Below are 15,309 nucleotides of genomic sequence, written 5' to 3'. Positions count from 1 at the left end.
GGAGCCCAGAGTAAGAAAAGCAGTTTACGTTTTGACCCAGTGTAACAGGCATGCCCACGCACACAACTGGAAAACAAGTATTTATTTTTAAAACGGTGTTTATTCTTTCTCCATGTGATGCGCTTTGATGTTTTCTAAAATATTCTAGTCTTTTTATTTTTTTCAAATTGCTGGCCACAACTTGCTAAATTGATTTCCTGACCCATTTTGTTGTCATTAGCTGCCATCGAGTCACCCCAGACATGTGGTAACTCCATGCACAACAGGACAAAACATTGCCTGGTCCTGCTCCATCCCGGTGATCGGCTGCAGATTGTACCATTGTGATCCATAAGGTTTAAATTGGCCGATTTTCAGAAGTAGATTGTCAGACCTTTCTTCCTAGTCCTTCTTAGTCTGGAAGCTCTGCTAAAACCTGCTCAGCATCATAGCAACACACAAGCTTCCTCTGACAGACGGGTGGTGGCTGCGCATGAGTGCATTGGCTGGGAATAGAACCTGGATCTCCCACATGGAAGGAGAGAATTCTACCACTGAACCACCAATTCCCCGCATGACCCACTAATGGGTCCTCAACTCAGTTTGAAAAACGTTAACTGAAGGCCTGTCAGGGTCCTGGGATCGGCCTACACCCCCAATCCAGGAAAGAAAAATGGAAGGAAAACATGAGTGAGTAAAAGAAAGGTAGCTGGTGGGCTAGTCCATCTTCCCTCTCTGCAGTCTCCCTCCCCATCCCAGCAGACCAGATGTCTCAGTCATTTAGTGCTTCTATAACAGAAATAGCGCAAGTGGATGGCTTTAACAAAGATAAATTTATTATCTCACAATCTAGGAGGCTACAAATCCAAATTCAGGGTGTCAGCTCCAGGGGAAGGTCTCCTTTTCTCAGTTGGCTCTGGAGGAAGGGCCTTGTCATCAATCTTCTCCTGGTAGAGGAGATTTTCAGTGCAGGGACCCAGGGTCCAAAGGACACGCTCTGCTCCCAGCACTGCTTTCTAGGTGGTATGATGCCCCCAACTCTCTGCTCGCTTCTCTTTCCTTTTATCTCTTGTTAAGATAGAAGGTGATGCAGGCCATACCCCAGGGAAACTCCCTTTACATTGGATCAGGGATGTGACCTGCGTAAGGGTGTTAAATCCACCCTAATCCTGCCTTATTAGCCACAGGCAGAGATTAGGATTTACAACACGAAGGAAAATGACATCAACCACAAAATGGAGGGCAACCACACAATACTGGGAATCATGGCCTAACCAAGTTGATACATATTTTTGGGGGACACAGTCCAATCCATGACACCAGACAACTGGAGCAACTTCGTCAGTTTAACTTGTTTGCTTGTTTGGCTGAAAGATGTGCGTGTTTGTGGAGTGGCTGCCATTTCAAAATAGGAAAAACTAGGACAGAGGGTGATAGATCGGGTCACCCATTTTTTCATGACTTTCTTTTCAAAAGAAGCCCTGGTGGTGCAGCAGTTGAAGTGCTCAGCTGCTAACTAAAAGCTCACTGGTTCTAACCCACCGGCCACTCCATGGAAGAAAGATGTGGCAGTCTGCTTCCGTAAAGATTACAGCCTTGGAAACCCTACAGGACAGTTCTACTCTGTTCTATAGGGTCCCTATAAGTCAGAATTGACTCAGCAGCAACAGGTTTGGGTTTTGGTTTTTTTCAACAGGCTAGGCTAAGGGATGGGTGGCCACTATACATGCAAATCAATGACTGTGGTCCCCGTTATATTTTGCTTGATTTTCATTTTGAAAAGTTTAAGATAAATGACAGCTCAGAAGATATTCATGACCTTTGAGACAAAAGTTAGCATCCAGAGTGTGTAAGTTACTACTGTAAACAATTTTTTAAAATCCAAGCAAAGAGTGCGCACACTGTTAGTTCACATGGGGCTGTTCTGAGTGTTAAATGTTTTTATACATTTAAAGGTCTGAGACCGTGCCTCATACAGAGGAACTGCTCGGTAAGTTGCTGTTAGTGGTCATTTAGTGGCCCCTGACGCATGGCAACCCTATGCGCAATGGGATCAAACCGTTGGGATCCATAGGGTTTTCATCGCTGATTTTTCAGAAGTAGATCACCAGGTCTTTCCTCCTGGTCCGTCTTAGTCTGGAGGCTCACTGAAACCTGTTCAGCATCACGGAAATAGGCAAGCCTCCGCTGACAGTTGGGTGGTGGCTGCACAGGAGGCGCGCCAGCTACAAATCGAACCCAGGTCTGCCCCCGGGGTGGGGGGAGAATTCTACCACTGAACCACCGATGATCCCTCAGTAAGTGTTGCTGTTAGGTGCCATCAGTTTGATTTGGGACTCATAATAACCCATTGTGACAGAGTAGAACTGCCCTATAGGATTTGCTAGACAGTAATCTTTCTGCAAGCAGATCACCAGGTTTTTTTCTCCCACAGAGCCACTGGGTGAGTTTGAACTGCCAAGCTTTTAGTTTGCAGCTGAGCACTTAACCATTGTGCCACCAGGGCTCCTTCAATAAATGTTAGCTATTATTATTTTTTAAATACCTTTAAATATTTTAAAATATTATTTTAACATTTATAATGTGTAATATAATGTTTACAATACAATATGTTTAATTTTTTTAATAATTGAGGTATAATTTACATTGCATAAAAATCACCTGTTTCAAGTGTATAATGCAATGATTTTTTTAGTAAATTTCCTGAGTTGTGCAGCCATCACCACAGCACAGGTATAGAATATTTCCATCATCTCAGAAATTCCCTCAAGTCCATTTGCAGTCACTCCCTGTTCCCACCAAAAGCCCTAAAAAAAAAAAAAACCAAAAGCCCTAGGCAACCACTAATCTACTTTCCGTCTTCACTGATTCACCTTTTCTGGATATGTCCTGTAAATAGAATCATATAACACGTGACATTTTGTGTCTAGAGTGTTATCTATTATTACTTTGAAAAATCAAATTGTTCTTAGACATTTTCATTAATGGAAGTTTTTAGGTGCACTCTTTAAACAACAAATCTTATTTTCTTTGGAAGTGCATTTGTAATGTCAACTCTCTCATGTTGCAAAAAAATTTTTAATAGGGCAAGCAGATTAAGCAAGTAAACAAGCTTTTCCCTAAATTCTTTGGGAACAAAGTGCCACCTTCACCTGGGTCCTAGGTTCAGATTGTCCTAACCTAGAATGCGCCATCAATCTGAGACGTTGCCTGTTCCTGGATTGCCGGATTTGGGACATGCTTTTCATACTTCTCTAAAGAGGGATTCTTTACACAGTACCTGGTGTTCGCCCCTTTCCTAGAAAAGGAAGCATTTTTGCCTTTATAGCATCTCTCCGTTTTACAACACATAAACAAGGAAGACAGAAATTTGCTGGCGTCTTGTGGGGAGGTGTAACAGTTCTCCCCAGAAGGTTTAACGCTTTTATTAGGCAACCGATCATCTTTACCTGTGGTCCTCAGCCCCAGGACCACAAGCCAATGTTTGAGAAAAGACTCCTTTCAATTAAAGAATGTGTGACTACAGGTGGGGAGAAAGAGAGGCTTCCCAGGCCACTTTGAGGACCTACACCAGTGATCCCACCTTCTTCAACCTGGCATTTCCCCTCCGTTTGCACCTTAGAATAATCTCTGCCATTTGTGTGCATGTGGGGAGGCTGCTACCCACCCTCTCCTGCAGAGGGTTTTGTTTCCCAAGGTCAGCGACATCATGGCAAGTAGGACCGTCCAACTGCCCCCTTCTCAGCATGCAGCCCGGGGGGATGAGCAGCCAAGACTTGGGAGGTGCACACAGATTCTACCGCGGGAAGCTGATGGTGCCAGTGATTTTTGTTTCTGTTTCAGGTGAATTCAAAAACAAAACTGTGTGTGAAGACCAGGAGCTGAAGCTGCACTGCCATGAATCCAAGTTTCTCAACATCTACTCAGCAACATATGGCAGGAAGACACAGGAGAAGCACATCTGCTCCTCGGACGCAGGGCGTCTCTCCCCTGTGGGTACGTGTTTCTACGTAGTTGTAACTAGGCTGCTGTCTTGAGTGGATCAGAGTCCTGGCTCCGTCAGTAACCAGTACCTGGATCAGTGGTGAAGTCAGGGGTGGATTAGAAGGAAAAATCAAGGGTGGATTAGAGGGAAGTCAAGGGTGGCTTAGAGGGAAGTCAAGAGTGGATTAGACGGAAAGTCAAGGGTAAATTAGAGAGAAAGTCAAGGGCAGATTTGAGAGGGAAGACAGAAGTCAAACGTGGGTTAGAGGGAAAATCCAGGGTTGATTAGAGGGAAAAGTCAAGGGTGGGTTAGAGAGAAAGTCAGTGGTGGGTTAGAGAGGGAATTTGGAAGTCAAGGGTGGATTAGAGGGGATGTCAAGGGTAGATTAAAGAGAAAGTCAAAGGTGGATTAGAAGGGGAAGTCAAGGGTGGGTTAGAGGGGAAGTCAAGGGTGAATTAGAGGGGGGAAGTCAAGGGTGGGTTAGAGGAGAACTTGAGGTGGATTAGAGGGAAGTCAAGAGTGGGTTAGAGGGGAACTCAAGGGTGAATTAGAGGGGGAAGTCAGGGGTGGATTAGAGAGAAAGTCAAGGGTGAATTAGAGGGGGAAGTCAGGGGTGGTTTAGAGAGAAAGTCAAGGGTGAATTAGAGGGGGAAGTCAAGGGTGGATTAGAGGTAAGTCAAGGTTGGGTTAGAGGGGAACTCAAGGGTAGATTAAAGGGAAGTCAAGGTTGGGTTAGAGAGGAAGTCAAGGGTGGATGAGAGGGAAGTCAAGGTGGATTAGAGAGGAAGTCAAGTATGGATTAGAAAGGGAAGTCAAGGGTGGATTGGAAGGGAACTCAAGGGCGGCGAGGAACCATTGCCCCACCCAAGTCAGAGCTTCTTTTGCCCCACATTCAGGAGTCCCTCAGTTGTTTAGTCATTCCACCAAAACTCACAAACCAAACCCATTGCCCTCCAGTTGATCCTGACCGATGTGTTACAGAATAGAACTGCTTTATAGGATATTCCTGGCTGTGATCTTTATGGAGGCAGATTGCCAAACCTTTCTTCTGTGGTGCCATTGGATGAGTTTGAGCCGCCCACCTTTAGGTTGGTTGTTGTTGCCATCGAGTTGATTCCGGCTCATAGTGACCCCATGTGTGCAGAGTAAAACTGTACTCCATAGGGTTTTTAGTGGCTGTGACCTTTCAGAAGCAGATCGCCAGGCCTGTCTCCCAAGGTGCCCCTGGGTGGGTTAGAACTGCGAAACTTTTGGCTAGTAGTTGAGCGCAAACCATTTGTGCCACCCATGCCAAGTAGTTATGGAGCGCCTGCTGTATGCTGGGCCCTGTCCTAGGCGTACGGAAGTGATCAGTTACCAATATGGAGTCTGTGTCCTCCTGGAGCTGACATTCCCGCAGTGGACGGAGAGGCAGCAAGGAAACAGATAATAAGGGATTAGTATGTATGTCAGGGGGGTGCAAACAGTTAATGCGCTCGGTTTGGGCACCTCAGAAGAAAGTCCTGTTGATCTACTTCCAAAAAAAATCAGCCAGTGAAAACCCTGCAGAGCACAGGGGTCTGATCTCGTTGTTTGTGGAGGTGCCGTAAGTCAGGGCCAACTTGACAGCAGCTATCAACAACGTGTCTCCGTCTGGTTCAGATTGGTGCTAAGCAGGAAAGCACGTGGCGGGCAGGAGATATGGAAAGCCGGTACATCAAGGGGAAGATGCAGTTTTATGAGGTGATGGGCATGCTGAGCAGAGACTCCAAGGAGCCTGCAGGTACCTGGAGGTAGAGTGTTTAGGTGGCGAGAAGAGCCAGTGTGCTCAGGGTGGGTGGGGGGGTGAGCACGAGGAGAGGAGGAGAGGGGCCCAGAGACTCGCTCTTCACGGGAGGCAGCAGTGTGGAGCTGAGAGAGGATGGCCAGGATAGGCCTGATAACGCCACCCCTCAGAGTCACTCTACCCTGAGGCTGTGAGAAAGCCTGGATCTCCATCTGCCTGCAGGGAGAACAGACCCTGCTGCATAACAGCCTAAGGAATTGTGTGTTATTGATCAAAACCTACAATAAGTTCCCTAGTGCTCTTAGTTGCTATAATTTATTCATGCATTATGTGTGAAATTAAACATTAATTAACAAAAAAAGAAATCCGTGCATAAATAATACCTTGGGCCTGAATAAAACAGGAAGGTAAGGTGTTTTAGGATTTTCTAGAGAAATACAATCAGTAAGATATACACAGGGGCGGATTATCCAATAGGCAAGGTAAGCATAATGCTTACCTTGCTTACCAGATCATCTGTAGTGAACAATTTCACATTTTTTCACCACATCAAACATTCTGCTTCTAGGTATGGCTGGCATCCATCTGTCTCCCAACCCCACAGCACCTTCCTACAGAATCAAAGCCTCTTTTCAAATTTAGTCCCTGACATGGGCAGATTACCCAGTGAGCAAGGTATGCAGAGGCTGACTTGTACTTACTCACTAATCTGTAGTGAAAAATTCCGTGGGTTTCACCACATCATGAAACCCATGTGAAATTGGTCACTAGATTAGTAAGTAAGCACAAGTCAGCCTGTGCGTACCTGGCTTATTGGGTAATCCGACCCTGGATATATATATCTTACTGTGTACAGGTAGTGCCCGATTTACGATGTATTCTAGTCATGACCAACTGCACTTATGACGGTCCTTTTCTCGGGGGTATGTCTTATTGTTGGTAACATAAACTACGGGTAATACTGCAGCATATAATCTGCTGGTGTCATCATACCTGCAAGTTTATATGTAACATTTCCAACACCAAAGACAAACAAAGATGAATTTATAAAGATACTGAAAATAAAAGGCAATAATAATGAAAACTTTTAAAAAAGGGTCTTCAACTTAGATTAGAATCGACCTAAGATGGAGTTGTCGGAAAGGAACCCTCTTGTAAGTCGGGGACTACCTGTGTATAAATTGTTAAGTGCCCTTGAGTCGATTCTGACTCATAGTGACCCTATATGACAGAGTGACCCTATATAGAACTGCCCCACAGGATTTTCTAGGTTGTAATCTTTATGGAAGCAGATCACCAGATTTTTTTCCTGTGGAGCTGATGGGTGGTTTGAACCACCAACCTTTGAGCTAGCAGTCCAGAGCTTAACCATTGAGCCAACAGGGAGAGAGAGGGGGTGGGAAAGGAGAGAGGGAGAGAGAGGTTGATTTTTTTTTAATGAATTAGCTTATGTAATTGTTGGGCATTGGCAAGTCCAAAATCTGTATGTCAGGTGGCTGGCTGGAAATTCCTACTGCCTTGTGTCCCAAAATCTGTAGGTCTGGTGACAGGAACAGTAAAGAACGGACGAGCTCTGGCAAGATGTTTATTTATAGCCTGGGGCAGAATACACCCTGGGAAAAACTCTCTTTTTGATCTTTAAGGCTTCAGTGGATTGGATGAGGCCCACCTACATCATGGCGGCAATCTGCTTCACTAAGGCCAGCTGATTTCATCACATCACACTGTACTTCATAACAGCACCCAGACTAGTGTTTGACCAAGCAACCGGGTACCATCACCCAGCGAAGTTGGCACATAAGATGATCCATCATGGAAGGGATCCTAACTCCATGGGCAACCCCTCAGGGAGACTCCAGAGAGGTCCAAAAAGTAGTTCACAAGGACCTTGTGCCCATAAAGGCCCCCACCCAGCATTCCAAGAAGGCCCTTGTGTCAAGAATGGCAGAGGGTCCTTTGAAGGCCAGCCCTGTGGATACAAAGGAAGGCTGAAGTGGGCATTTGGTTGTTCTCAACTAGGTCTGGGAGAGAAGGCTCCCATCTTAACAGGCTCTACTGTCAACTGGGCAGAGAGGCACTTTTGTGGTGGGTCCCCATGGTCTGTTAACAGTAGCACCCACTGCCCTGTTCCTGGCATTCTCCGTCTGGTATAACACCTGCTTGTCTTCAGAGGCCCAAGATCGGTGGCTTCTCCCACGTAGGGCCCCGGCAGAAGGACCGTTGCCTGAACGTTGCAGGAGCCTCCCTCTACCCAGGCTTTGCTTTGTAAGAAGTCCTCGGGTGGTGAAGATGGTTAAGCTCTTGGCTGCTAACTGAAAGGTTGGAGATTCAAGTCTACCCAGAGGTGTCTCAGAAGAAAGGCCTGGAAATCTACTTCCAAAAAATCAGCCATTGAAAACCGTGTGGAGCACAGTTCTACTCTGACACACATGGGGCGCCATGAGTCAGAGTCAGCTTGGTGGCAGCTGGTTTGTTTCCTAAAAGCCAATCGTCACTGCAGGAGCCTCCCCCCACCCCATATGTCTGGGCTTCTTAGTTGGAGAAGAGACTCTTGGTAATGGAACTGCTTTCCAATCTCATTACCCACCTTTCTGCCCTATGCTACTGCAAAAAGGGACTTCCTTTCATAATGTTAGGGAGGGCACCCCGTTTCTTATGCTTACTAAATCTGACTCAGCCATGAGTGATTTGGAAAGCAGCAGTCAGCAGCCTCTATTCCAGCTGTTCTTTTGAGCAGAAGAATTTGGTCTACCGAGGAGGCAGATCCCATAGACTAAGCTATTTGCCTTTAGGAGCAAGCCCATCACTGCCTGACGTTCCTCGTAGGCCGAGTGGAAGTTGGGCTTAAAATGAGAAAGTAATCAGCCAAAGAAAACGTTAGCAGACGTCGTGGCCAGAAGACGGGTTTCCATAGAGAGTTCGAGGAATCCTTAGGTCGACCAGCTGTTGTAATGCCCTTAATAACCCTTGCTGGTGTGTGAAAGGCCTGTGTGGCCCTCGCTTGCTATTCAGTTAAAAGGCCTGAGCACTGTCAGAGGTGGAAGGCAGAAACAACCTGCTGCCCTTCTCACCTGCTCCCACCTTCTCAGGCAAGTGCCGCTCCTCCTTGCCCTGGGTGGACGCGCAGGGATCCAGCTTTTCTCTACCTTCAGGCCTGACCCACTGCCAAAACACCATGGACCTTCTTACTCTGTGCTCTGGGGTGGAGAGAGGCTCGAAGGTGAAATCAAAGGGCCCTTTAAAAGACACACGAGTCCCTGGATGGCACAAAGCATTAAGTGCTCAACTATGAACCAAAAGGTTGGAGGTTCAAACCCATCCAGCGGCACCTTGGAAGAAAGGCCTGGTGATCTGCTTCCAGAAGGTCACAGCCACTGAAAACCCTGTAGAACAGTCCTACTCTGCACACATGGGATCGCCATGCTGCCCTCAGCCTTACAGAAGCCTCGATTGTTCTCACCGTTCAGGCTAGCGCTAAAATACAAGCCACGGGCTGCCCTATGCTGACACATTTTCTAGATCTAACTCAGTGCTTGGAGCCCTGGTGGTGCAGTGGTTAAGAGCTTGTTTGGCTGCCAGCCAAACTCTGTCCTGTAGGGCCACTGTGAGTCAGAACCAACTTGACAGTGGCAGGTTTGATTTGGTTTTTGGTAACTGAGTGCCAGGAGCCCTGTTGATGCAACAGATAAGTGTTTGGCTGCTAATCAAAAGGTTGGCAGTTCAAATCCACCCAGCTGCTCCATGACAGGAAGACTTGGTAATCCGCTTCTATAAAGATTACAGCCTAGGAAACTCTATGGGGGAGTTCTACTCTGACACGTGGGGTCACTATGCATCGGAATCGACTGCATGGCACCCAGCAACTGGCTATGAAGAATCACTGACTCTCTGGCCCAACTTGGCATGTACTCCTCACGTCTTACCCCCAAATATGAAATGATCAGATAATTCCGCTTTTATAATCATCCTTTAATATCACCCACCTTTTTGACCCAGCAGCTACCCAGCTGCTCCCTCCACAAGTCCAGTGGGCTCTACCCCAAGGTGGATCTCTAATCCAGCCACTTCTGGACTTTGCCCCAAGATGACTCCAGGTATCTTGCCTGGACTGGTCACCTGTCTTCCCTTCTTCCCTCCCCTCCCTAATCTCTTCTTCATTAAACAGCCAAACCGAAATCCATTGTCATCGAGTCCATTCTAACTCCTAGTGACCCTATAGGACAGAGTAGAACTGCCCCATAGTGTTTCCAAGGAGCAGCTGGTGAATTCCAACTGCGGACCTTTTGGTTAACAGCTGAGCTCTTAACCACGGTGCCACCAGGGCTCCATTTAACAGTCAGCAGGATTTTATTAAGATGAAGTCTGATCATATCACCTCCCTACTGAAAACCCTTCACTTCCTGTTGTAGTCAGAATGAAGCCCAGTCTCCTAGCCTGGCCCCGTCTCTCTCTTCTCACCGCCTCTGGCTATCGTGGCCTTCCTTCTTCCCCACACTCATTCCTGCCCCAGAGCCTTTGCACAAGCTCTTTCTTTGGCCGGGAATGTTCTCACCCCACATCTTTGCATAGCCGGCTCTGGCTTGTCACTCCAGAATCAACTCAGATGTTGCCTCAGAGCCGTGTCCCCGAGCACCCAGACAGCACACCACCTGTCCTGCGGTCACCTGGGAGCTGTCTCCCTGTTTGGTTTTTATCATAGCACAGAAATAGTCATTCACGGAAATAGCCGTTGATGTGTTTATGGTCCGTCTCCCTGGGAGAAAGTGAGCTCTGCAGAATCCCAGTGACTACAGCAGTGCCAGGTCCCCGGGAGGTACAAACAGTGAATGCACTTGATTAATAACCAGAAGGTTGGAGGTACAAGTCCACCCAGAAGCACCTCGGAAGAAAGGCCTGGCCATCTACTTCTTTAAAACCAGCCACTGAAAACCCTGTGGCTCACAGTTCTACTCTGACACACATGGGATCACCATGAATTGGAGTCGTCATGAGGTGGAGTCTACTTGATGTTGCTTCCAATCTTTCATGAGATGCTAGAAATCTGGATTTTTTTTTTTTTTTTTATGTGAAATGTTCCAACTTTTAAACGCTGTTCAAGCCAAAGAAAGCATGCCTGCAGGCCACATCCGGGCTGCAGGCTCCAGTTCGCCGTCCCTGCTCCACGTAAGGAGTTACTGCAGCGAGGACTATTTATCCCTAACCCCAGAGCCTGGCACCAGCTTGCTGAGGTGGTTAAAGGCCCAGAGGCCTGGCCTCACCACGCACCTCCAAAAGGGGGCTTGCCCTGCAGTGTTCATCCTGGAACACCTGGTTTGAGAAGACCACATGGATGCTTTTCCTCTTGTGTATAAAGCTAAGTCTGGCAAAACCTCATCTGCTTCAGGCTCCGAGGAGCCTGCTGGAAGCACACCTAGGGAAGGCCAGCTGGGCCTCAGTGACGCTGTCCAGGATCGGGGCCACTCTGGTCTTTACCACCGTGGAGAGCGGCTTTAACACTAGGCGCCGAGGGGAAGTATTGCCAGTTCTTTCTAAAATAATAATGATACGTTGTTATTAGCTCCTGTCCTGTGGGCCTCCAATTGTGGTGACCCCATGAACAATGGCACCCCCACGCCTGGTTGCAGATCAGACCATTGGCATCCATAGGGTTTTCGCTGGCCGATTTTCAGAAGTAGATCACAAGCCTTTCTTCCTAGTCCATCTTAGCCCGGAAGCTCTGCTGAAGCCTGTTCACCTAATAGCAACACGCAAGCCTCTGCTGGCAGAAGGATTATATCTCCACAGACAGATTATGTGTGCGTGCGTGTGCCTGTGTGCGCACACGTGTGTGCGCGCGCGTGTGTGCACGCATGTGTGCGTGTGTGTGTGTTGCTGTTGGTTGCCCTCAAGTCAATTCTGACTCATGGCAACCCCATGTGTGCAGAGTAGAAGGGCTCCATAGGGTTTTCAAGGCTGTGACCTTTCGGAAGCAGATCACCAGGCCTGTCTTCCGAGGTGCCTCTGGGTGGGTTCAAACCACCAACCTTTCACTTAGTAGTTGAGCGCTTAATGGTTTGTGGTACCCAGGGACATATATTTATATATATATGTCTTAGTTATCTAGTGCTGCTACAACAGAAATACCACAAGTAGGTGGCTGTAACAAACAGAAATTTGTTGTCTCACAGTCAGGAGGCTAGAAGTCTGAATTCAGGGTGCCGGCTGTAAAGAAAGGCTTTCTCTCTCTTTCGGCTCTAGCGGAGGGTCCTGGTCTCTTCAGCTTCTATTCCTTGGCTCCTTGGTGATCTTCATGTGGCTTGGCATCTCTCTTCCCCCATCTCTGCTACTTGCTTGTTTAATCTCTATCTCAAAAGCGAGTGACTTAAGACACACCCTACACTAATCCTGTCTCGTTAACATAACAAAGACAACCCATTCCCAAATGGGCTTATGACCACTGGTACCCAGAACCCAGTGCCGTCGAGTCGATTCCGACTCACAGCGACCCTATAGGACAGAGTAGAACTGCCCCATAGGGTTTCCAGGGAGCGCCTGGCGGATTTGAACTGCCGATTTGGTTAGCAGCTGTAACACTTAACCACTACACCACCAGGGTTTCCTAACCACTGGTATAAACCAAAAAACCCATAGCCCTGGAGTCGATTCTGACTCATAGCGACCCTATAGGACAGAGCAGAACTGCCCCATAGGGTTTCCAAGGGGCTGGTGGATTCGTACTGCCGACCTCTTGGTTAGCAGCCAAGCTCTTAACCACTGTGCCACAAGTGTTTTCACTACACATATTTTGGGGGGACACAATTCAATCTATAACAATGCATATATATATATATTTGTGTATATATATATATATAAAACATGATTATTTTGCACACCGTAATACCATTTAACAGAAATAAGAAAAATATTCTGTCACAAATTAAACCCATTAAATGAAATTATTTTCACTCTTCTGGATTTCTTTCAAGTCCTGGTCTATGGGCATCGTCATGGATTGAATTATGTCCCCCCAAAAATATGTGTGTCAACTTGGTTAGGCCATGATTCCCAGTATTGTGTGGTTGTCCTCCATTTTGTGATTGTAATTTTATGTCAAGAGGATTAGGGTAGGATTGTAACACCACCCTTACTCAGGTCACCTCCCTGATCCAAGGTAAAGGGAGTTTCCCTGGGGTGTGGCCTGTGCCACCTTTCATCTCTCAAGAGATAAAAGGAAAGGGAAGCAAGCAGAGAGTTGGGGACCTCATACCATCAAGGACGCATCACAGGGAACAGCGTGCGTCCTTTGGACCCGGGGTCCCTGCACCTGAGAAGCTCCTTGACTAGGCGAAGATTGAGGACAAGGACCTTCCTCCAGAGCCGACAGAGAGAGAGAGCCTTCCCCTGGAGCTGGCACCCTGAATTTGGACTTGTAACCTACTAGACTGTGAGTGAATAAATTTCTCTTTGTTAAAGCCATCCACTTGTGGTATTTCTTTTATAGCAGCACAAGATGACTAAGACAGGCATAGAACATTTTCTTGTAATTATGTTTGCATACTGTGTTTTTTTCTTTTAACTTTTTATCATGGGTATTTTTCCATGTGACCAACAAGATCCTACCCATGTCAACCACGTTCCAATATTCTGTTAAGGGGATATTGCATAATTTACTCATCCTTGTTTTGGGATTTTTTTTTTTCATTATTTCTGATTTTCAACTATTATTAAAAAACGTATAATGAGCTTGTGCTTCTAGCTTTTTGTTTCCTCTGGAATATTTTCTTGGGATGAATTCCAGAAGTTTTATTACCAAAAGAGGGTGTGGACATGTTTATGATTCTTCCTATGTATCACCAAAGTTTTCCCCAAGTGTTTTGGACCCATGAGTTCCCTTGCAAATTTTGTTTTCTGTGTATGACTTTTTTATTGTTTCCAAGTTAATAGGTATAAAGTGGTTCTTTGATGTAGTTTTAATTTGCATGTCTTTGATTATTAAAGATCTTAAGCATTTTCTCATGTTTTTGTATTTGTACTTGCACACATTGTCTCTCTAGCCTTTGCCCTTTTTTTCTGTAGTGATCTTTATTTTTCACAGACTTTTATGAGCTCTTTGCAGAGTAGAGATATTAACTCTTTACACTCTTCTTCTGCTGTAAATATCCTGCTCCCAACAGTATCTTTTCTTGCCATTTGGGTTTGTTACTTAGGGCTGGTTATTCTTTTGATTCTGTGTAGCTCATATGAGATCATTAGTGGTTCAGTGGTATAATTCTTGCCTTCCATGCGGGAGACCCGGGTTCTGTTCTGGCCAGTGTACCCCATGCTCAGCCACTACCCATCTCTCAGTGGAGACTGGCTTGTTACTGTGATGCCGAACAGGTTTCAGTGGAGCTTCCAGACTCAGACAGACTAGGGAGAAAGGCCTGACAATCTACTTCCAAATATCAGTCAGTGAAAACCCTCTGGATCACAATGGTCTGATCTGCAAGTAATCTTGGGGATGGCACAGAACTAGGCAGTGTTTTGTTCAGTTGTGCATGGGGTTGCCATGAGTTGGGGGCTGATTCAAAGGCAGCTAACAACAACTTCATACATAGGATAAGTTCAAGATACAGGAGCTGAGTGGCTGCTGAGGGCAGCCTACCTGGTGGAAGCTGGGGTTGCCTACACAGTTGTGACACCATTATGCCCCCTGCAAGCATCTACAGATGGACCTGAAGCCTGGATGTTAGTACCTTCCCTAACGGGACCCAGACTCCTACTGAACATGCCCACGGGTGAGATGTGCTCAGGCCTGTCCTCAGGAAAGCCTCTGAATTCTGGGCCCAGAGAAGGGAAGGCAGTGCCCCAACGTGCTATGTATGGTGCCTGTCATGAATTGAATTGTGTTCCCCCAAAATTTGTGTCTTCTTGGCTAGGCCATGATTCCCAGTATTGTGTGATTTTCCTCTATTTTGTGATCTGATGTATTTATCTACGTGTTGTAAATCCTCTATGGTGTTAATGAGGCAGAATTAGAGACAGTTGTGTTAATGAGGTACGACTCAATCTACAGGATTAGGTTGTATCTTAGGTCAATCTCGAGATATAAAAGAGAGAATTGAGCAGAGACAAGGGAGACCTTATACCACCAAGAAAGAAGCACCAGGAGCGGAGCATGTCCTTTGGACCTGAGGCCCCTGCTCTGAGAAGCTCCTAGACCAGGGGAAGTTTGATGACAAGGACCTTCCACCAGAACCAACAGAGAGAGAAAGCCTTCCCCTGGACCTGGCACCCTGAATTCAGACTTCTAGCCTTGCGGACTGTAGGAGAATAAGTTTCCATTTGTTAAAGCCATCCACTTGTGGTATTTCTGTTATAGCAGCACTAGATAACTAAGGCAGTGCCCTAATCTGGTCCCGTCTGAAATGTGTCATGGCAGCTAAGACCATGGGACACTAGGCATTCAGACAGTTGGCATCAGCCACACACGATACTCTTGCTGTGAACAGTGCTTCCCAACCTTTCTGCCATCATCACACACAGAATATTCTATTTGTATGGCACAGTGGGGTAAAGGAGGCAGATTGCTTAATACCTGGGGTGATCCAGAGGCCTGAGG

At 46.6% G+C, this 15,309-nt stretch overlaps 1 protein-coding gene across 6 annotated transcripts in view; it reads left to right on the top strand.

The window, feature by feature from the left end:
• EVA1C (eva-1 homolog C) overlaps positions 1-15,309 on the top strand; it is a 131,946-nt gene that overhangs the window by 60,014 nt on the left and 56,623 nt on the right. For all 6 annotated transcript variants that reach the window (XR_007513749.1, XR_007513748.1, XM_049857770.1 and 3 more), the window contains one exon: positions 3,823-3,975. Coding sequence is in view for 4 of the 6 variants with exons in the window: in XM_049857770.1 (XP_049713727.1) it covers positions 3,823-3,975 (153 nt within the window). In the remaining 2 variants the exon portion in view is untranslated. The remainder of the gene's footprint in view (positions 1-3,822; positions 3,976-15,309) is intronic.

This window comes from Elephas maximus, chromosome 18, assembly GCF_024166365.1.
Source record: "Elephas maximus indicus isolate mEleMax1 chromosome 18, mEleMax1 primary haplotype, whole genome shotgun sequence".
In the NCBI taxonomy this organism is placed as follows: Eukaryota; Metazoa; Chordata; class Mammalia; order Proboscidea; family Elephantidae; genus Elephas; species Elephas maximus.
This window is presented reverse-complemented; position numbering and strand designations above follow the sequence as displayed.